At 60.0% G+C, this 20,138-nt stretch overlaps 2 protein-coding genes and 1 long non-coding RNA gene across 8 annotated transcripts in view; 1 reads left to right on the top strand and 2 right to left on the bottom strand.

Annotated features, from left to right (window-relative positions):
- Positions 1 to 173: 173 nt before the first annotated feature.
- On the bottom strand, positions 174 to 7,268 carry SPIB (Spi-B transcription factor). Of its 2 annotated transcripts, XM_010993147.3 has the most exons (6): positions 7,159 to 7,268; positions 6,108 to 6,135; positions 4,444 to 4,516; positions 3,952 to 4,163; positions 3,417 to 3,567; positions 174 to 2,072 (listed from the first exon to the last, which is right to left on the bottom strand). In XM_010993147.3, exons 1-6 carry the CDS (start codon positions 7,179 to 7,181, stop codon positions 1,774 to 1,776), a joined length of 786 nt encoding a protein of 261 aa, XP_010991449.1. In that variant the 5' UTR covers positions 7,182 to 7,268; the 3' UTR covers positions 174 to 1,773. The 2 variants fall into 2 exon arrangements, with proteins under 2 accessions (XP_010991449.1, XP_031313025.1); XM_031457165.2 differs by lacking the exon at positions 7,159 to 7,268 and having other exon boundaries at positions 6,108 to 6,299.
- Positions 6,477 to 13,313, top strand: LOC135322125 (uncharacterized). Its single transcript, XR_010382452.1, has 5 exons — positions 6,477 to 6,576; positions 8,061 to 9,646; positions 10,654 to 10,850; positions 11,169 to 11,315; positions 11,464 to 13,313. It is a non-coding gene; the product is annotated as an uncharacterized LOC135322125 (long non-coding RNA).
- The window catches only part of POLD1 (DNA polymerase delta 1, catalytic subunit), a 24,383-nt gene continuing 12,252 nt past the window's right edge, over positions 8,008 to 20,138 (bottom strand). For 2 of the 5 annotated variants that reach the window (XM_064489681.1, XM_064489683.1), the window contains 23 exons: positions 19,712 to 19,858; positions 19,499 to 19,624; positions 19,248 to 19,416; positions 19,079 to 19,160; positions 18,875 to 19,004; positions 18,259 to 18,425; positions 17,992 to 18,096; positions 16,429 to 16,569; positions 16,237 to 16,347; positions 15,723 to 15,914; positions 15,520 to 15,608; positions 15,315 to 15,449; positions 15,021 to 15,134; positions 14,564 to 14,711; positions 11,690 to 11,785; positions 11,449 to 11,586; positions 11,155 to 11,330; positions 10,682 to 10,834; positions 10,439 to 10,541; positions 9,565 to 9,697; positions 9,362 to 9,475; positions 8,954 to 9,006; positions 8,008 to 8,873 (listed from right to left, as the gene is read on the bottom strand). In XM_064489681.1, the coding sequence (XP_064345751.1) occupies positions 8,553 to 8,873; positions 8,954 to 9,006; positions 9,362 to 9,475; positions 9,565 to 9,697; positions 10,439 to 10,541; positions 10,682 to 10,834; positions 11,155 to 11,330; positions 11,449 to 11,586; positions 11,690 to 11,785; positions 14,564 to 14,711; positions 15,021 to 15,134; positions 15,315 to 15,449; positions 15,520 to 15,608; positions 15,723 to 15,914; positions 16,237 to 16,347; positions 16,429 to 16,569; positions 17,992 to 18,096; positions 18,259 to 18,425; positions 18,875 to 19,004; positions 19,079 to 19,160; positions 19,248 to 19,416; positions 19,499 to 19,624; positions 19,712 to 19,858 (3,143 nt within the window). In that variant the 3' untranslated portion in view covers positions 8,008 to 8,552. Of the gene's footprint in view, positions 8,874 to 8,953; positions 9,007 to 9,361; positions 9,698 to 10,438; positions 10,542 to 10,681; positions 10,835 to 11,154; positions 11,331 to 11,448; positions 11,587 to 11,689; positions 11,786 to 14,563; positions 14,712 to 15,020; positions 15,135 to 15,314; positions 15,450 to 15,519; positions 15,609 to 15,722; positions 15,915 to 16,236; positions 16,348 to 16,428; positions 16,570 to 17,991; positions 18,097 to 18,258; positions 18,426 to 18,874; positions 19,005 to 19,078; positions 19,161 to 19,247; positions 19,417 to 19,498; positions 19,625 to 19,711; positions 19,859 to 20,138 lie in introns of all 5 variants that reach the window. The other 3 variants (XM_031457050.2, XR_010382426.1, XM_064489682.1) reach the window with 3 other exon arrangements.

Genomic DNA, 20,138 nt, shown 5'->3' with positions numbered 1-20,138 from the left:
CTGCGTCTTGCATCTACTCGCTTATCGTCCTCCTCGCTGATCCAGCGTCTCTGCGGGCCGGCAGGCCCGGGTGGATGGGCAGCATCGCGGCCCCTGACAGAGGGGCCTAGGCGGTCTGTCTACCTTGATTTGTTGTATTTTATTTTATTCTACACTTGGGGTAAAGATGAGAGTTTTTGCAGCAGGTACTTTATTTGCAAGAGGAGGCCCCCAGGAAGACATTTTGTCCCTGGCACGCCCCTCCCCCTCCACCGCCACAGGGGTGGGGCGGGCGGGGCTGCTGTCCTCTTGACAGCAGCGTGGGCTCTACTACTGGCCCCTGTGTGCCCCTGCAAGGACCTCTTCCCTCTCTGGGTCCTTGATGCTCCTTCCTGGTCTTCCTTCCGGCCATCAGCGGGTAGATGGGTGGATTTCAGGAGATGTATCAAAGACTGGACAGGGCTGCGAGGGATTTTCAGGATCTTCCGCCTCTTCCTCAAACTGGCCCAGAAGCAGCAAGTCTTTCACCCTAGATCCTCCAGCCAGCCAGGTTCAAGGACCTGGGACTCTGGCTTCTTGGCCCACTGCCTCTGACACCCCTCTACTCCTCCTTGGGTTCCAATCAGAGCTCCCACAGTTCATCTAGGCTTCAACTCAGGCTGGGCTCACACGAAAATGGTTGGGGCCAAGGGGCACCGGAGAGAAGTCGCTGGGGTATGACAGCCAGGGTGGCGGGGACTTGGACAGATCAGAGGACAGAAGCCCCATTAGGAGGGACCACCACCCTGATCCAGCCGAAAAGCTGGCCCACCATTGCTGGACTGTGCAGTCTCTGGATAGAACTGGCATGGCCAGGGCTGCCAGAATCCCCCAGAAATCAGTTGAATGGCCAGAACGATCCCCACCCTGGCCCAGAGAAGGACATTCCAGGAGGGGAGGGTCCCCGTGAGAACTTAGGGCTGTTGGTGGGGTCACCAGAGAGGCATATCAGATGGGGATCCCAGATGTGACTGGAGGATCCCAGGCAAACAAGAGCACCCCAGAGTTGGCCCAACATGACAAGGTTCCCCCCCCACCCCCGCAAACCTGACAAGGATGTTTTCAGTCATGGCAAAAGGATCCTGGAGGCACCCTAGATGTGATTGGAGAGTTCCTGACATAAAACAGTGATAGCAGGGTGGTTCCAGAGAATTAGGGGATCTCAAAGATGACAAAGGGATTGGGGGGAGACAGATAGACCGAGAGAGTAACAGATGGGCACAGAGACTTGTAAAGTTTCCCAAAGGGACCCAGACATAACTAGGAGATCTCAGATCTGACAGGAGGGACCCAGACATGAGAAGGGGATCCCGGAGAGATCTGGACAGGGCTTAGGGTTGCTGGCTGAGCCCCACTCCTGGTGTGGTGATCTGCAGGCTCACCCTCCACTAGATGAGATTGAGGGCTCTCAGAGAGGTCCCGGGATCGCAGACATCACAAGGAGATTCCAGGGAAGCTCTTGAGATTCTGGAAGCACTGCTCACGCCACCCTACCCTGCCCCCTACTCCACACAGACACAGAGTATAGTCTGTGGGTCCTTTGACCCAAGACATGAAGGTCTTGGGGACCCTGGACATGAAAAGGGAATCCCAAAGGGGCCCCAGACACGACTGGGGAGGGGTCCCAGAGGGGCCCTGACCAGGGCCCCGGGAATATGACAGCGCCCCGCCCCTGCCACCAGTGTGGGGGATCCGCGGGTCCTATGACCTAGGGTGTGGGGGCGCCTGAGAGCCCCCCGAGAGGCCGCCCTGGGCTCAGGCCCGGCGGGCGGCGGGCAGCAGCGCACTGTCAAACTGGTAGGTGAGCTTGCGCTTGACCTTGCGGATCTCGCCGGTCTTGGCGTAGTTGCGCAGGGCGCGTGCCAGCTTCTGGTAGGTCATGCGCTTACGGTTGCCCTTCTGCTGGCCCCAGCGGCGCGCCAGGAGCTCCTTGTGCTTGGAGGAGAACTGGAAGACCCCGGCGCCCGGCTCCACCCACCACACGCACTCGCGCATGTCTCCGCGCGTCAGCAGCCCCAGCAGGAACTGGTACAGGCGCAGCTTCTTGCGGGCCCCTGCGGGCGGGGGCGGGGCGCGTTAGAGGAGGTGTCCTTCAGGCCCCGCCCCCTACGCCCCGCCCTGCTGCACCCCCACCACCCCGGCTCTGTCCCCCCATCAAGGGAATGGAGGTGAGGGAGGCGGGCTATCTCTGCCACCACCCTCCCATCCAGGGCAAGTTGCTCCCCACCCCAAAGCTGTCACCCCAGAACCTCCTCCCGCTTCCCTGCTTTCTTTTTCAGGATGTGTCTCTTGTGAGTCTGCTCGGAGGCCAACACATTATCTGTTGAGCCCATGGATGAATCTGTGAAACGGGTTGGCTGTGCTCCTCAAAGGCTTATGAGAAAGAGAGGTGACTGGTGGTAAAGAGATCTAGAGTGGGTGTAAATCCGCCTGGCCATTTCTCCAGCTCTGAGCCTTGCAGACTCTCAGCTCTGGGGAGAGGCCAAGGGGTCTGACTCCCAATCTCCTATTAACAGCAAGGGCCCTACAGAGCTGGGTGGGGGGTTCATAGCAGGGCATTGGATACAAGAACTCCACCTCTGTCATTTCCCTGCTGTGTGACATTGGGGTGGTGACTTAACCTCTCCAACTGGCATTTCCTCAGCTATAAGTGAGGCATGTATATGTATGTGTGTTACAGATCTTTGTGAAGCACTTAATATCTGGTGCTGCACTAGGCACTGTACAATTATGAGCTCTTTAAAAATTTTTTGTTTTGTTTTTTGGTTTGGGGAGGTAATTAGGTTTGTTTGTTTGTTTGTTTATTATTTAACGGAGATACTAGGGATGCAACCCAGGACCTTGTGCATGCTAAGCATGCATTCTACCACTGAGCTATATCCTCCCTCCCAATTATGAGCTCATTTAATCTTCATCAGAACCTCATGAGATGGGGATGATGATAAGGATGCCCATTCTACAGATGAGAAACTGAGGCCCAGAACAGAAAAGTAACTAATAATTCCAGCTTCCAGGGGTTGCGAATAATGGATGTCGGGCCCATAGGGAGAAGCAGTTGACTAGATGGGAGTTGAGACTGTGATTATTTCTGTTGCTATTGTCCATAATGATGGTGAAGATTTATTGAGTGCTTACTCTGTGCCAAGCACTGCTATCTCCTTTACACGTATGGTCCTCCCTAATCCTCCCAGCTACCAATAACAGACACTATTACTGTTATCCCCATTGTACAGATAGACCAAAGCACAGAGAGGTAGAGGCAGTTGCCTGAGGCAACACAGCCAGTGGAAGGCAGATCTGGGAACTGCCCTCAGCCCTGGAGGATAGATAGGAGACGCTTGGGAGATCATGTTTCCTTTCACTCCCTACCCCCATCTCCAGTTGGAGTCCCCACATACCTGCCTCAGATGCCCTCCCCTCGGGGCCAGCTACGAGGGCCTCATCCGACTCGCTGTCCGAGACCTCCAGGGCAGGACTGTCCAACAAGAGGTCCTCTTCCTCTGACAGCACGGGGCTGGGGTATGGGGTGTAGGCTGGGGGGCCCAGGGTCTGCGGAAGGTCAGGGTTGCCTGTAGTCCTGGGGGGCCCCCTGGTCTCCCTCCCTCTGCTTTCGTCCCTTGGCTCCTTCCTGGTCCCTGACCATGGCTCTCCCCGCTCTGCTCATAGCCTCGGTTCTGATCTCCATGCCGTGGCCAGGGGACACCTGAGGCCACCTCTGTGAAAACCTGCCCAACACCAACAACGGCCATTGGCGCTGCCCCTTGGCCCACGTTTGGGCCTCTGGTGGTTGGTTCGTGCCATGGAGTCATATGGTGCTTAACCTCTGAGGATCATCAGAGGATGTTCACGTGTGGGCAAGGTTTGATGCAGTGCCTGGCGCCTAGTAAACCTTAATCAAATGATGGGGATTTTCACTGTCTCCCCGCCCCTCACCTGGCTGGTGAAGTCCTCCATGGGGTACGCTGGGAAGCCGGGCCCTGGGGCCTCCAGGCTGGGGGCCGGGTCCAGGTTCCCCCCAGGGGGGTAGGTTGAGGGTCCGTAACAGAGCTGGACACCCTGGGGGTGGCTGAAGGTGGCCACAGCCGGGTCAAAGTTTTCATAGGAAGCGGCAGGGAGAGCTGGACTGAGGCCGTAGCTCCACAGGTCTGGGGGAAGGGCAGTGATTCAGAAGCTGGGAGGTCTGGCCACGGCCCCTTCCCCCTTGATGCCCCTGGCACAGAGGGGCCATTGTGGGCTGTGCAAATCTCTGACCCCAGGATTTGCATGGCAAGAGGGTGGGTAGGAGCGGGAAAGGGAGGAAGTCTGGAGGCCTCGGCTTACCTTGTCTGCTGTGCCAGGTGAAAACCTCCCCTGGGCCTCAGCACCCCCATCTGTGAAATGGGCCCAAGGGGTAGGTGGGGAAGTGTCTGGGCCAGGGTCACTCACCGGGAGCCCCCTCTGAATCCGGGTAACTGGAGTGCTTGCAGCTGTCCAGGTCGTAGAAGACTCCATCTGGGTACTAATGGGGGAGAAGGAGGAAAAGAGAGGTTCCCCCAAGCTGCAGGGAGACCCTACCGCCCCCTGGACCAGCAGGGAGACTCTGCCAGGCTGGGAGAGGAAAAGGAAGAGACACAGGAACTAAAAGAGACAGCACAGAGACAGAGACAGAGAGACGGCATGAGAGAGGCACAGAGAGACACAGAGACTAGGCACCAGAGGCGGGGCAAAGAGGGACACACAGAGACACAAAGCTGCAAGACTGGGCGTCGCAGCGGAAACACACACAGACCCAGAGACATACACACAGAGGATGAGAGACAGACACAGGCAGACACACAGACACACGGAGACCCAGGGTCTCATAGAGGGACACAGCAGCCCCCTCCTAGCAAGACTGTAGACTCCCGGGAACCCCAGCTCCTCGCCAGTACACAGTCGGGACATAGCAGCTGGCGAAGGCATAGAATTCCCCCAGCCTTGCAGGCCTCCAAGCCAGGGTGTAGGGTGAGAGGCAGGGATGTGTTTGCAACAGAGGCAAAGAAGGTCTCAAGGCTCCTTGCATCCACTTCCATATCTCTTCGATTCGTCCCAAGAGTCGTGTTGCTTTAGCAGTTACAGTCTAAGACCAGTGATCTCACTACTAGGTATTTACCCACGAGAATTATGTCCACCGAATAGCCGGGTTCAAGAACAGTCCAAGCAGCTTGATTAACAGCCCCAAACAGGACACAGCCCAAGCGCCCAGGAACAGGAGAATGGACACACAAACTGGGATGTGGTCCCAGGACAGAATACTATACAGCAAGGAAAAAGGACCACCGCCTGACACACACTTGATGTTGAGTGAAGGAAGCCAGGCCCCAAGGGGGGCACCCTGTGTGATTCAACGAATATAAAGTTCAAAACCAGGCAGCCATAATCCGTGGTGGAAAATATCAGAGGTGGGTATTGATCGGGCAGGGACGTGAGGGACTCTTCCGGCGTGATGGCGATGTTCTATGTTGCGGTCTGGTGAGCAGTTACCCAGGTGTGTGCATAAGGTAGCACCTCATTGAGCTGTACACAAGAGTTGTCACTTTCCCAACTTGTAAGTCATACCTCAATTCAAAAAAAAAAAAAAAGCCAAACTCTTCAAGGAGGGTGGGATGTACAGGGTAGGGGCACCCACAAGGGTGTTCTTTCAAGCACATGAGTGAGGTTTTACTTCTTGGCCTGGGCTGTGGGTTCATGGGTGTGGGATAGAGTGTTCTGTGTGTCTGAAATAGTTCCAATTCAATTTTTGAAAATACAAAGCCAAGCGGAGAAGGGAAGAAGGAATAAGGAGATTTCCTGAATGTGAGATGGACAGAGGAAGAGACACAAAGTCAAAGACATAAAGACCCACCCTTCCCCGTTTAAGGAAGTGGACCAGAGTCTGCGAGAAGGTAAGAAACATTAGGAAAAAGTCTGTGAGGAAGATTGGGTTCGGGGGGCAGGAGGGGTGGGAGATACTGAGGAAAAGTCAGACACAAAGGGACAGAAATGAGCAAACGGGGAAACTGAGGTAGGGAGATCGTCATGGGCCCCATGGGCCACCCCCACCCCTCCCTGGCCCCCAGGACCCCACTCACCAGACAGCTGAAGTGTGGCCCATCGAGCCTGGAAGGGGAGAGACACAGGGGCATGTCACGGGTGTCTTCAGCCTCCTGAGACTCCAAGCGGTTGGGGGGTGAATGGGGGAGAGGCAGCTGCAGCTGTGACCACCGCAGCTCGTCCTGCTGCGTGTCTGTGTGAGACCAGCCCCACCGCACTCACCCCCACTCTCCCACCCGGACAGGAAGTGGGGGGCAGGGGCCAGGCAAATGTTTCCCCCCTCCCCTGGGATTTGCATAGACAGAGGCTGGGCGGGGGCAGGGAAAGTGAGGGAGAGAAAGTCCCAGGAGAGGAGATATGTGGGTGCCTGAAGGCGGGTGGGGGCGGGGCAGGGGGCCTCTGTGAGCCAGTCAGTTAAATGGGTCCATCTTGGACAGGAGGAGAGAGAAGGAGAGACGTCTGGGTAGAGATGGGAAAACTCTGAAGAGATTCAGCGAAGGGGAAGAGGTGAGGAGGGGAGGGAGAAAGGAATAGAGACATTCATGCAGGGATGCTGGAAGTATTTTTTTAAGCCCCAGAGATAGATGGGGTGGGGGATAGATAGGGTGACAGATGGAGAGAGAAGACAGACAGAATCAGAAGGAGACAGGAAGGGACAGAGACAGAGAGGGCCAGAGGCAGAGAACAGAGGCCCAGAACAGAACAGATGTGGCAGGAAGCACAGTGAGTGGACACAGAGAGCAAGTCAGGGGATGCAGGGAGACTCAGAGGGAGACAAGGAGGGAGAGATACAGAGATGGAGGGCGCCTCGGAAGAGGACAGCCGGTGGGAGGGAAACAGGTGTACCAAGGGAAAGAGATCTTCGGGATCCAAGAAAGACAGGGATGGGAACGAGGAAGGAATTGAAGTGGGAGAGGAAAAAAATAGATCCTAGAGTGGGGAGAGACAGTGTGGAGCCCCCTCCCTTTCCAGGCACCTGCCCTCTGGGTGGGGCCAAGACCACCGCCTCTGGGGGAGGCCCCGTAGAGGGGTCAAAGGTATAGCACGGGGTTTGGGTCCTGAGTGCAGGTTTTTGGGGCCCCTACTTACTGTGCAGCCTCTAGCGTGAGCATGGTGGTGCTGGGCTGGGTTTGCTGCTGGCTGGCTGAAGCCACCACCCCTATTTATACCTTGGCCCAGCCCCCTGGGGGGGGCAGGGGTGCTTGCTGCTGTGAGCTCAGCTCAGCCCTCCTCAAAAATCCCCTCAGGGAGGGGGTCGGGGAGGGGGCTGGATTGCACAACCCCTTGGTCACGTGGTTGGGAGGGTCGGTCCAGGGGCTGTCTGGATTTGGGGATCCCCGGGCTGAGGGGTGGAGATGGGAGAGAAGCTGGACTTGGGGGCACCCTGAAAAACTAACAAAGGGGCCAAGGGGTCCTGTGGTCAGTGAAGGTGGGGCTCTGGACCCAGGAGCCGGAGAGGAGTGGGTTGGGGGGCTGGGGGGGCACATGGAGACGGACAGCAGACTTGAGCCCTGGAGGTGTCACAAGGCCAGCTGGGAGGTGGGGTCAGGCTCTCCGAGTGGACGTGGATTGGGCGGGGGTCCCTGAGGAAAACCCAGGCCCAAAGCTGGTGAGGACCCCGAGGTGGAAACATTGTGGGTGTGTGACACGGAAGGGGGGGTCCCCTGGTCGTTCCGGGGAGTGGGAGCCTCTGAGCCAGGGGCTGCCCCAGGCCTGGAGGAAACAGGTCAGCACCTGGAGGGCGGAGAGGAGCTAGATGCTCACTCAAGGCCTCGAAGGAGGGGTCATGGGGCGGGGATGGGGGGGGAGACTGAGGCAGGCCCGGGCTGTATGGGGCTGGCGGCCGAGGCGGGAGCCCAGGGGTCTTGCAGGGAGGGTGAAGGGATCCAGGGCTTATACTAGTGGACCACATCCCCCCAGAGACCACAAAGCACTTGGTAACAAAATATCTCAACTTTATTAAATTCTCCACCAATCCCCACCTCCCCAAGGCCCTCGTGGGAAGTCAGCTGAGGTCAGAGGTCACCAGGCCTCAGGACCAGGGGGCCCGAAACGTCTCAGAAGCTGCTCCTGGTCTTCCAGGTCCTTCCGCACCTTCTTGCGCATGTAGAAGATGGGGCAGTCCCGGCTGCGGGCGAGGTGGGCGGTCAGAGCCGCCCCACAGTCCCGTGGCCCAGCCCAGCGGTGAGGTCGGGGCCATTCCCAGGACTTTGGCCCCTGCTTGCTGCCCACCCAACCCCCCTCCCATGCCGGGCTGTTTGCTCAGTGGGCACGGGGGAGCCGATAACAGCGGGTGCTCGCTGAGGTGCTGGGCCACCAGCCGTATATCACCTGTCACCTGGCACCTGGCGTGGGAACCCGCCCCGCCCACCTGTTCCCTGGGGAAAGCCCGGCCCCGCCCTGGGGGAAGGGGCCAGGATCCTGCCTCTGTGTGTGTGTGTGTGTGTGTGTGTGTGTGTGGAGTGGGGCCATTCCCTCCCCACTCAGCAGCACCCCCCACCCCCACCCCCAGGAAGGCTGGGATGGGCACTGGCCAGGACACCAAGAGTCAGCAAGACCCCCACAGCCAGAAGGGGATGTGGGGTGGGGCGCTGGAGCCCAACACCCTGGAGCCAGGGTTTTGATCCACAGGCCTTGGGAGCTTGGAGGGAGGTGCCTAGGCAGTCCGGCCGGAGTGAGGCTGGGGGCCCCAGCAGGTGGGCCCACCTGGTGCAGATGACGTCCTCGTGCAGGCTGCCCTGACAGCGCTGGCACTGGGTCCACAGGCGGGAGAAGCGCTCCTCCAGGGCGTTCAGGTGGGACACCTGGGGATGGCGGGGCTGAGTGGGCCGCCCTGCTCCCCCCAACAGCTGTCCCTCCCCGCTTCCTCCGACCCCTCACTCACCTCCTTCTGATACAGCTCAGATTCCCGGGGCTGGCAGAACTTGCACACGGCTCCTGGGATGGGGCGGGGGTGGGTCGCAGGTCAGCAAGGGGGAGCTGGGGCTGAGCCAGGGCCTGGGCCACCCCATCCCTGCCCCTTCCCCGCCCGCTGCCCATCCCGGCTCCTGAAAGTCCCCACAGATGAAAGAACAAGGGAGCAAGTGTGTGGAGAAAACTCCCTGGGGAACTCCCGGGGCGGGGGGCCCAGGACCCTCAAGGGGGTGCCTGCAGATAGGAGCCCCCAACCCAAGGGCTGGGGCCTATCCGGGCAGCAATGCCAGCTTGAGGGCCCAGTGCCGGGGTCTTCGGGTGATGGCAGGGTCAGGAGGAAGGCCCGGTTAGGGGTTGGGTTGGGGAGAACCTCGCTCACCCTGGTGGCTGAGGACAGCTCGGCAGCCGATGCAGCAGTTTCGGCGTTTGGCGAAGGCCAGGAGGCCGCCCACCTTGCCCGTGAGCACTGTCTTGCAGCGCGTGTGGTCCCCACCTGTAGGTGAGGGCAGGCAGTGGGCCTGGCGCCCTCCCCCGACACCTGAGGACCAGCCCCCTCCCCACCGGGGTGCCCCCACCCCGTACGCAGCAGCACGGCCTCGGCGCGGCCCTCGCCCAGGATGGGCTCGAAGATGCGCAGAAGCGGCTTGGCCAGCTGCTGCTCCAGGTAGTACTGCGTGTCGATGGGCAGGCTGTGCTCCAGCACGAAGAGGGGGTCCTGTGGGCAGAGAGGCCGGGCGTGGTCACACCCAGGTGTCAGAATGGAGGGGGCTGCAACCCCAGGCCAGGCAGGGGGGTGGGGGCTGTTGGACACTGGGAGCCTCTGAGGAGGGTCTCCCCAGTCATGAATGGGGACAATGGTGTGAAGCAGTCACTGGGTACAGGCTGAGATGGGGTCAGAGGTCGTGGGGGTGCCTGGCTATGGGCTCAGTGACCCATGCTGGGGTCGATAGGTAGGGGCCTTAGGGTCACCAAGGAAGGGTCAGAATTCACAGTGGGGTGTGTGAAGGCTGGAAACCCAAACACCAGGCAGCAGGACAGGAGCTGGGGACTGAGGAAGGGGCTGTGTGGGGTCAGAGGTCACTGGACATCTGGGTAGGATGGAGGAAGGTATGAATCCAAGGGAATTACAAGTTGAAGAGCGAAAACCCAAGAGCTGGAAACAGACACACAAAACAGAGGTCGCTGGACAGATACTCTATGTGCGCAGTGAGGCTGGGCCCCTTTCTACAGGAGGGAGCGAGGAGGGGGCCGAATAATGGGGGCCCCTCCAGAGGGCGCCGGGAGGCCCGGGGAGCCAAGCATCAGGGAGCCAACTCCCAGGGGTGTGTTGGGGGGCGGTTCTCAAGGCCCCGTGGGGCCCACTGAGAGAAACACCCTCCCTCCCCGCCCGGCCTGGAAAGCAGAAGTGAGAACTGAGGAGAGCTGAGCGGGCGCGGGCAGCCCAGGTGGGCCTGACCTCGGACTTCATGTAGGCGGCCACGCCCTTGGCGGCACTGATGATCACGTAGGGGACACGGTCGCCCAGGCTGGGCGCGCTCCCGGGGTCCCGCTTCCTCATCCTGCGGGGAGACCGGGGCGGCGGGGCGGGTGAGGGCAGGTGGGATGGCAGGGGCGGGCGGGGGAGTAGGAAGTGGTGGGCCCAGCTGGCAAGAGTAGGGCTATTTCTGGCAGGTCCCGCCCCCTCCCGCGCTGGGCGGACCTCTCGGCCAGCTCCACGTGGGCCTGCTTGCCAGCGTAGTCGGAGGCAGCGCGGGTCAGCTCCTTGGTGATGACCAGCTGGGAGATGTCAATGCGGTTACACAGCAGATCGGAGATGACGTCCTGCGCATGCGCCACAGCCCCCGCCGGGTCTCTGTTGGGGAGGACAGGTGTGCGTCACCAGCTAATGCCGGGGGCGGGGCCAGGCTGGCACCTCTGCGGCCCAAGGCTGGGGGACCAGGATGAGCTCCGGGGGCGGGGAGGGTCCCTGCCCGGCCACAGGCTGCCAAGTGGCAGAGGTAGTAGGGCTTAAACCCACAGCTGTCCAACCCCACACTCTTTCCACCGTGCGGCCACCGAGGAAGGGCTGGGCCTGACACCTGTGTCCCCAGGGGAGGATGGGCTGGGGGCCAGGCTTCAGGGCCCGAGGGAGGAGGGTCCGGGCTCCAGGTGGGGGTGGGGGGTCCCACACACCGGTCGATGAGCAGGCGGCGCAGCGAGGCGGTGACGAGGTTGGCCACTAAGGGGCAGTTGTCCCGGCGGACAGCCTCCAGGCCCTTGCAGTCCATGCGATCATGGGCGTCGGGCCGGGAGGAGAAGAGCAGGCCCGCGTACCGCTTCTTGCTGATGAGCAGGTATGGGAAGTAGACCTGGGGGAAGTCGCGGCTTAGACCTAAGCCTGTGGGGGCCGAGGTCCAGTCCTGAGACTTCCTCAGGAACAGGCAGGGATGGCCCCTGCGACGCCAGATTGGACCCCCCCCAACTTACTTTCTCAAACTCCAGCCGGATGGGTGAAGGGAAGTGGCCAGACACCCAGTCTGCGGCCTCACGACCCAGGGCCATCGCCTCAGCCACAGAGGAGATGCCAAATCGGCACATGACAGAGTCAGTGTCGCCATACACCACCTGGGGAGGGGCGCATGTGACCGGCGGTGCCAGTGGCCCCTGCACCCCCAGCACCAGCCCCAGGTCCATCTCAGGCAGCAACGGGTGGCCTGGAGGCCCTGACCTTGGCGTTGGCACTGTAGCCGTTCTCCACCGTGTACTTGGACTCTACGAGCTGCTTTGTTTTCTCAATCATCTGGCGCCCGAACCCAGTGACGCTCTGTTGGGGAGAGAATCACGCAGAGTGAAGGCCCAGGGGCTGACCTGCAGGGAACACAGGCTGGGGTCCCACCTCCGCTGCTTTCTGCGGGTGTGGGAATGGGTGAGCCATTCCACCTCTCTAGGCCTGTTTCCAAATCTGCAAAACAGGGCTACTGAGCTGTTCCTTAATGGTCTGTTGGAAAGAAGTGTTGGGTTGCTGGTCCAAAGCTGGTGGCACAGAGGAGGAACTGACTGCAGCATATGAGTGGTGGAAAGTTTGGAGCCACAAGAGGCCATCAGCTCAGAGCTTCTCTCCACAGAGGTGCTGAGACACCCGGTGGTATTGTGGGCAGCTCTCTGTGGTGCAGGACCACTGACATTCCTGGCTGCCCTCCCCCCGGAAAGCCAGCAGTGCTGCCCCTCTCATCCTTGGGCAACCAGAAATGACCCTACACACTGTCAAACACCGTCCCCAAGGTAGAGGCCTTGTACCAGCACCATGGAGAGACTATTCCTTTCCAACAAGTTTATTTTACAAATAAGGAAACCGAGGCTAGGGGATGAGGAGGGACACACTAAGGAGAAATGGGTTTGACTCTTCTCTTTTGTTTGGATCCAGGTAGAAAATCCTTGTGCTTAACTAGAGCATTGAGGCCACTTATGTTTAGTGTAATGACTGACTATAGCTGGGCTTAAATCTACCGTTGTACGAACTGTCTTCTATTTGTTCCACCTGTTCTATGTTCCTTTTTCTTTCCTCATCTTTTTCTGGAATGAGTCAGAATTTTTTTTTATTATCCCACCTCCCTGCCCCCATAAACTTGAGAGACAGAAATAGGGAAAGAGGCTCAGAAACAGACAGAAGGGAAGGGGCTGAGAGGGAAAAGACAGAGACAAGGCCAGGAAGCGGCAGCCCCGATGAGGAAGGACCAGGGGGAGAAAAACTGCACCCTCCTGCCTGGTCTTCACTTAGGGGCTGGAACCTGGCGGCCAAACATCCACTTCTTTCCTCCGAGCAGGCTGGGGGAGGCCCCCAGGGACTGTGAAAGGCCCATAAGAGGGGTAAGGGTGGCCAACAGTAAGGGACTGACTTCACCCTAAGAGAGGCTCGGCTCTTGGCTGGCTCCTGGGAGGGAACCTCTCAGCCCTTGGCATGTCCTGTCTGATAAGTGTCTTTGCTGACCTGGACCTTGGGTCACACCAAGTGATCTATGCTAACAACGTGATTTATGGTGGGGACCTTTGGCCACACGGTATCAGCCTAACCTCTGGAGGGACTGGAGATGGAGTCACATGGGTGCTCCATGCATGTGTAACTGACCCCCAATAAACACCCAGGACACCAAGGCTCAGGTGAGCTTCCCTGAGGGGCAGTACCACGTGTATGAGGTCACACAGGAATGCCGGGAGAACCAAGTGGTGTCTGCGGGACCGCCCTTGGGACAGACAACTGGAAGCCTGTGCCTGGTCTCCCTGGACTCTGCCTTTCCCTTGGTTGATTTCAATCCCTCTCCTTTCACTGTAATAAATCATAACCACAAGTGTAACAGCTCTTTTCTGAGTTCTCCAAGTCCCTCTAGTGAATCACTGGATCTGAACTGCAAGTAGGTAGGTGTGTGCACGGGTCTCTCCCAAGCACAAGGCCTGCCCACTGCCAATTCTTCCAAGCCTCCCACCCAGAGCAGACTGACACAATGTTCAGGGAGGGAGGGAGCTCCCCGTGGCTGGAGGTAACCAAGTCTGGCATGGGCAGTGACCCAAACCCTAGGGGAGAGGGCTAGACAGAAGACCTTTCTAAGAACCTCTCAGGCCCTGAGCTGAGGCACTGATACCAGCTTGGCAGAACCTCAGAGACTCAAGCCCTCTGTGGTCTTGCCCTGGAACTGTTTTTTGGTCTGAGCAGCACAGTGGCCTCTGGTAAACAGGCCTAGGATACTGCTACGGGTGGGGAGGGAGGCAGTGATCCTTCCTGCCCACATTCCCTCTCAGAGCACAGCACCGTCCTAGCACCTGCCCAGCGTCCTCACACAGGGACAGGACGGGGGACCCTTGTGCAAATCAAGTGCTGGAGCCTGACCATACTGCTGGGTGACAGCCCACTGACAGAGACACTGCCCTGTTCTCCCATCGGGAGCAGGGAGGGAACCTGCTCTCTGCTCTCCCTACCCTTAAACAGGGACCAGGGAGGAGGTGGGCTGGGGTGGAGACTGCCAGGGACGTGGGCTCTGTCACATGACTGTGGGACAGATGGAAAGAACAAGTTTCTGTCCCTCAGTCCCTGGGCCTCTGCCCTCCACGCCCTGCCCTGCCACTCCCCATCCCTCCCAGACTTTGTCTACAGAGCCCTTGGCATCAATTGCTTGCTTGCTTTTGGGGGAGGGGGCGGATAATTAGGTTTTTAAATTTACTTATTTGTTTTTTAAAAAGAGGTACTAGGGATTGAACCCAGGACCTCGTGCATGCTAAGCCCACGCTCTACCACTGAGCTCTACCCTCCTGCCACCAACTGATACATGTTTACTGCTGTCACCATCTGTGTCCCCGCTGGGCTGGGCACTGCACGAGGGCAGGAACTCTTGTCCCCTTTGTCACCTGCTGGACCCACGGGGCACAAGGTCCAACCCACAGCATATGGGTAGCAAGTGTTTGTTGAGCCAACCAGTGAACCAATCACTCCAGTGTCCACTCTCCAAAACGCTGGTGGGTTGGGGAGACTTGGGCCTCGCCCTCCACCAGGTAGAGCCCTGGTTCTCCCCAAGGGGGGCTGTCTGTCCCCCACCCGCCACTGTGCACTCACCTGTGAGATCTCCAGACACGGCAGCTTGCCCACCTGGGCACCAGTGAAGCCATACACAGAGTTGGCGCTCACTTTCAGCGCTAGCTGCCGACCGTCCAATACCTGCCGCCGCAGGGGATCTGTCTCTTTGGCAAGCTCAGCCTTTGCCCTGGAAGGAGTGGAGAGCAAAGGCCACTCAGGGGACATCTCAGGCCTCAGTGGGAGACGAGTGACCCAGGCCTGGGCACCAGTCAGTATGCCTTTCTGGAAAGGGGTGCCATGGACGGTTGTGCAGGCTGCACACTGCACAGAGGTGCCCAGCAGAGGGGCTAAAGGGAGCTGCCTGCTCTAATTCAACAAGTAGGTGCCTTGTTCTAATTCCTGCACAGATGTGGCTAAGCGCCCCCACGAGGCACAGGGGTTGCCAAGCAAGTCTGGGCTCTGAGAAGGGTTGGGCAGGGGAAACTCAAGAGCCCACCTTTTCCGGGCACTGAGCAGGTTCTCCAGGATCTGGGGCAGGAGCCCCTTCCGAACCGATGTCTTCACAAACTCATCCCCCGTGGGCGTCTTGATAAACTGGTCCTCCGTCAGGCTGGGTGGAAGACGGTAGGGTTGACGCCCGGCCTTCCTGGCTCCTCCTCCTCCACCCCTCCCTTAGGATCCTCCCACCTCTTGCCAGGCCCCTCCCCTCCCCGGGTCCCCAGCTCCTCCCCGGGTCCCCAGCCTCTCCCCGCCTGATGCTGGCCGCTGGGCGGTCTCGGGGTACACGTGCCAAGGGAAGTCGCTGTACCCCAGTTTCTGGGCGGCCCCGGGCCGCAAGAGCGTGGTGTAACACAGGTTGTGGGCCATCATGATGGACGGGTATAGCGAGGAGAAGTCCAGAGTGGTGATGGGGACGTCGTAGTACCTGGGGAGCGGGGAGGAGTCAGGCCCGGGACCCCTCTCTCCCCCTGCCGCTCCCCACCGCTGGGCCTCACCCTTTCAGGGGCTCGATGACCGTGGCCCCCGTGTAGTCCTCACCGCCCTCAGTCTTCACCACGGGCATCAGCAGCCCCTCGCGCATGGCCTGGGAGGGAAGAAGGCGCAACAGAGGTTGGGCACAGGCAGGACCCCTGAGCCTGAGCCAGAGGTGGGGGGGAAGGGCAAGGGGCGGGACCTGCCCTGGGCTCCAACCACTGACCTGCCGCAGCAGCTGGGACACGACCTTGACCTGCTGGCCTCGGCTGAGCAGGTAGCTGAGGGGCACGCCGGTGACCCGCGCCATCTCCATGGCGTTCACCAGCACCATGAGCCGCTCCAGCAGCCGCAGTGGCAGGAAGGCGTCCTTGAGGCAGTACACAGCCAGGCGGCGGCGCGTCTGGTCGTTCCCGTTCTGACGGTGGCAGGCAGAGGGGCACAGACACAGCGTCAGTTAGAAGGGCGCGCTCTAAGGGGCTGGCATGGGCCACTGGTCGGGGCAGGAGAGCCGAGCAAAGGGCACCTTGCCAGAGGTCATGGAGTGGTTAGGGATACGGGTCTCATTTGCAGGGCACGCTCGGAGGTGGAGCGCAGAAGGTTAAGGGGCAGGTCAGGAAGACAGGTGGGAGGCAGAAGTCCCAGGCCAGGAAGGGAGGTGGGGGACTGAGGTCGGAGGTCAGGTGGAGGTGGTGAGAGATCTCTGGCCAGCGGGCGGCAGGGGCAGAGGTCACGGGCACCTGCAGGTCGGTGATGATGCTGTGCTGCACGTCCTCCTTCTGCTCGCCCAGGAAGTGGAAGCTCACGGCATTGAGCGTGTAGGACCGGAGCTTGTACTCCCGCAGCAGCACCTGGGGCGGGCGGGGCAGGGTGGGCGTCAGCGCCCCCGCCGTGGTCCCAGGAGGGCAGGTCCCCGCCCGGCCTGGCCCTACCTGCAGCATGTCCATCTGCACGCGGCCCACCATGCTGACCACCTTGCTGTCCCGCCGGCCGGTCTGCTTCGACTGAAAGGATGAGTCCCGGATGGTGGAGCGGAGACCGGACACGCGGCCCAGTAAGGGAAAGGCCGGCACCTGGGGACACAGCATGGGGGCACAGCATGCAGGCGGCAGTGGGGAACAGCCCCAGGGCTGAGCCCCAGGAACAGTGACCAAACCACTCCACGATGCCTCCCTCTTCCTGCTGGGAGCCCTGGTGGCTAGGACAGCAAGAATAGAGAATCTGGGGCCTGACACTGTGGGGGTAAAGGGGCAAGGATGGTGCCCAGGGGATGGGGGGCTGCATCCAAATGGGGAGCCAGAAGTGCAGATTTTGGGACGACACTGAGTTTGGTGGGCAAGGAATGGGTGCACAGGGTGGGGGTCCTGCGGGAGGCCAGGAGAGAACACAGCAGGGGGCCATGTGGAGATGGGTCTGGGTCAGGGGAGGCATCTACACTGGAGACTGAGCTGGGCAGGACCAGGGGAGCGGAGGGGCCGGAGCTGGGGTGGGAGCAGCCTGGCTGGGGCAGGGGGAGGGAGGCCCAATTAGAAACGCCAGGCTGATAGGGGTGGACTTCTCCTTGGAGCCACTGGGGGCCGTCAGTGTGGTTGTTTTTCCCATTATGAAACTGGCCAAACATACAGAAAAGGAAGAAAAGAATACAATGTACCCCGTTATAGGTTGAACCGTGTCCCTCCCCCCCAAAGACGTTGCAGTCCTAACTCCTGTTGCACAGGATGGGACCTCACTTGGAAACTGGGTCTCTGCAGGGGATCAAGTTCAGATGAGGTCAAGAGGGTGGCCTTGAGGGGAGGGTATAGCTCAGTGGTAGAGAGTGTGTTTAGCATGCACGAGGTCTACGGTTCAATCCCCAGCACCTCCATTAAAAATATAAATAAACAAATAAACCTTAAAAAAAAACAGAGGGTGGCTCTGATCCATAATGATTGTGTTCTTAGAAAAAGGGGACATTGGAGCACAGAGACACGCACAGAGGGGGGATGCGGGGAAGAGTCAGGGAGAACACCCCGGGCACGTCTGAGGGCACCAGAAGCAAGGATGCCTCCAAAGGAACCAACCCTGAGACACCTTGACTGGCCTTCCAGCCTGCAGACTGAGAGGGGACGCACGTCTGTGGGGCTTTGTTACGTACAGCAGCGCTAGTCAACTGATATGCCCCACACGGCCTCGCCCAGGTTCACCGAGCAACAGGCTTTGGGCACCTACTGGAAGAAACCCCTCCTTTCCTTATTTTTTGCTGCCATATTTTAAAGCTTAGAGGACAAAGCATTGCAGGCTTGCACACTTCCTTCTGCCCCTCCACATACATGACCCTTTTCTAACTTGACCACGAATGCTCCTAGCCTCTGCCGAAGTCCTAGGAACCTTCCAGACTATAGGCAGCGTGGGGAGGGGGCCAGAGCCAGGCTTTCGGGGATGATTCTGGAGCCGCCCACACCCTGGGCCCCCAGAGGGGTGTCTGAGGGCAGGCCATCCCGACCCGTCCACAGTACCTTTAGGGTCTGGGCCCGGGAGATGAGGTACGGAAGGTCGAAGTTCTGGATGTTGTAGCCGGTGATCACATCGGGGTCCATGATCCGGATGAAGGACGACCAGGCCTGAGGTGGGAGCCCACGGAGTCACCTGGGCTGTCCTCCCAGGGTCATCCCCTGCCATGGAGCCTCCCCACTCCTGGAATGTTCTGGAAACCCCCAAGAGCAGCCCAAGAGCCCTCCCACCCATGGAAGAAAGACTGGGTAGGTACTTCTGAAAATATCCACCTGGAGCAGGTCCTCCTCCCGCTCGTAGCTCTGCACCTTGGCACCCAGGATAGGGGCGCAGGGCCGCAGGGTGAGTGCCAGGCGCAGGAAGGGCTCTGGTTCACCCCAGCGCAGGCCCAGCGAGCAGATCTGGATCACGGGGTCTCGCTCGGGCTCAGGAAAGATGCCTGCACAGGGAAGGAGGAGGGAGAGGCAGGGGACCTGACTCCCGACGCTTCCTCCTTACACACCAGGGTGGGGCACCCCTAGATCTCACCGGGCCTGTCTGCTCCTTTCTCTACCCACTGCCCTGTCCCAGGGCCTTTGCACTTGCTGTTCTTGCTGTGGGGAATGCTCTCCCCACCCTACACCTGGGCCCGTCCCTCTTCACAAGGTGAAATTGTCCCTCCCACATCCCTGAGGCCCTCCCTGCCCACCTGTCTGCAGTGGCCCTGTCACTCTCCACTACCACCCTCCTTCGTGCTGCGAGTCTTACAATAACCTAGCCACTGTGTGTTTACCCCCTGCTCCAAGTAAGCTCAAGAAGTGCAGGGACTCCCAGGGTGATACTGGCACAACACTACTGTCCAGAGAGAGGCAGCAGGGGAGGGACGACCCCCAAGGCCCAGGCAGAGACCTTTGCGGCCAGCGCACTCGATGTCGAAGCTGAGCACACGCAGGGGTGCAATTCGCTGCCACTGCCCTTCTGGCGGGTGACTGACCACGTCCGACCACAGCACGTCCGCCTCCAGCTGGCACAGTGTGGCCTACGGGGACGAGGTGGGTCAGCAGCTACAGGGTCCAGGCTCTAGGCACCCCCCAACCCTGGGGACCCACGCACCTTCCCTTCCGGCCGCAGGACATATTTTCTGGCCGGGAGTTCCAGCCAGTTGCAGCCAACGATGTCTGTGTCCACCATGAATCTGCAGGGGATTGATGGTTACCAGGGAGAGGCTGCCTGGGGAGGGGCGTTGGGGCGAAGGTTGGAGAAGCCAGGCAGGGGGCCCTACCGGATCTCAAAGTCAACGTTGGCCTCGTAGGGCGCGAAGCTGGGGGTGCCCAGGCCTGCCACACGGATGCCCTGCTCCAGGAGGCGGCGGGCGGGGGCCACAAGGCGGGGCAGCGCCAGGATGATGCGCAGAAACGGGGAGGGACCGTGCCCGTGGTACCCAAACATGCCTGCAGACAGAGGAGGCTGGCACCGGCCCAGAGGCCTGGAGGGAGTCCCTGCCACCCACCCAGCCCCTGGGGCGCCACTCACTCTCCCGGGTGCACAGCTCCACGGCCAGCACGGCCGGGCCCGTGAGCTCCTTCCCACCGCGCTGGTCCCGGCTGATGGCCCCATTCAGCTCCCGCTGCAGGTCGCTCAGGTGCTCAGGCCCGAAACCTGGGTGTGGGGGGCTGGTCAGAAGGGCAGGGGGGCTCCAGGTGCCAGGAGTTGGGGGGAGGGGTCTTCTGGGTCGGGATCACTCACCAGGGGGCGCCGGGGTGTAGAAGTAGGGCGCAAAGCCATGGATGTGGCAGCAGACTGAGATGCCCTCGTCGGTGACCCCGAAGGCTCGGAGCACAGGCACAGAACCTTGGGATGGTGGGGGTCCCCAAGGCAGGGGCCGCGCTGGGCCTGGGGGTGTCACAGGGTGAGGCAGGGGCTGCCCCTCAGGATCCTCAAAGGTCTGCCTGCCTCCCTTCGGTTTTGGTTTCCGCCCTTGTCCCCCTGCAGTTCTTTTCCCACCACACGGCTAGAGGGAGCCTCTGCTTTCCTTTGCAAATAAAAACATTTTCAAGAGGAAAATCGACTTTGTGTGTGTTATGGACTTGCAGAGACAGATTCGTGTCACCACCGCCAAAACGGGGGTGCAGGACGATCTCGTCACTCCAAACAGCCCCCTTGAGCTGCCCTT

The sequence above is a fragment of the Camelus dromedarius genome, chromosome 9 (genome assembly GCF_036321535.1).
Source record: "Camelus dromedarius isolate mCamDro1 chromosome 9, mCamDro1.pat, whole genome shotgun sequence".
Classification (NCBI taxonomy): Eukaryota; Metazoa; Chordata; class Mammalia; order Artiodactyla; family Camelidae; genus Camelus; species Camelus dromedarius.
The sequence above is the reverse complement of the archived record's forward strand: the minus strand, read 5'-3'. Positions and strand labels throughout refer to the sequence as shown.

Bases quoted from the DNA above. Each gene is read 5' to 3' on its own strand.
- SPIB (XM_031457165.2), bottom strand. From the start codon at position 6,161: ATGCCCCTGTGTCTCTCCCCTTCCAGGCTCGATGGGCCACACTTCAGC. The intron at 4,164-4,443 runs GTGAGTGACCCT...CCCTTCCCCCAG, and splicing joins GGATTCAGAGGGGGCTCCCG to ACCTGTGGAGCTACGGCCTC. The intron at 2,073-3,416 runs GTATGTGGGGAC...CCCCGCCCGCAG, and splicing joins GGGGAGGGCATCTGAGGCAG to GGGCCCGCAAGAAGCTGCGC.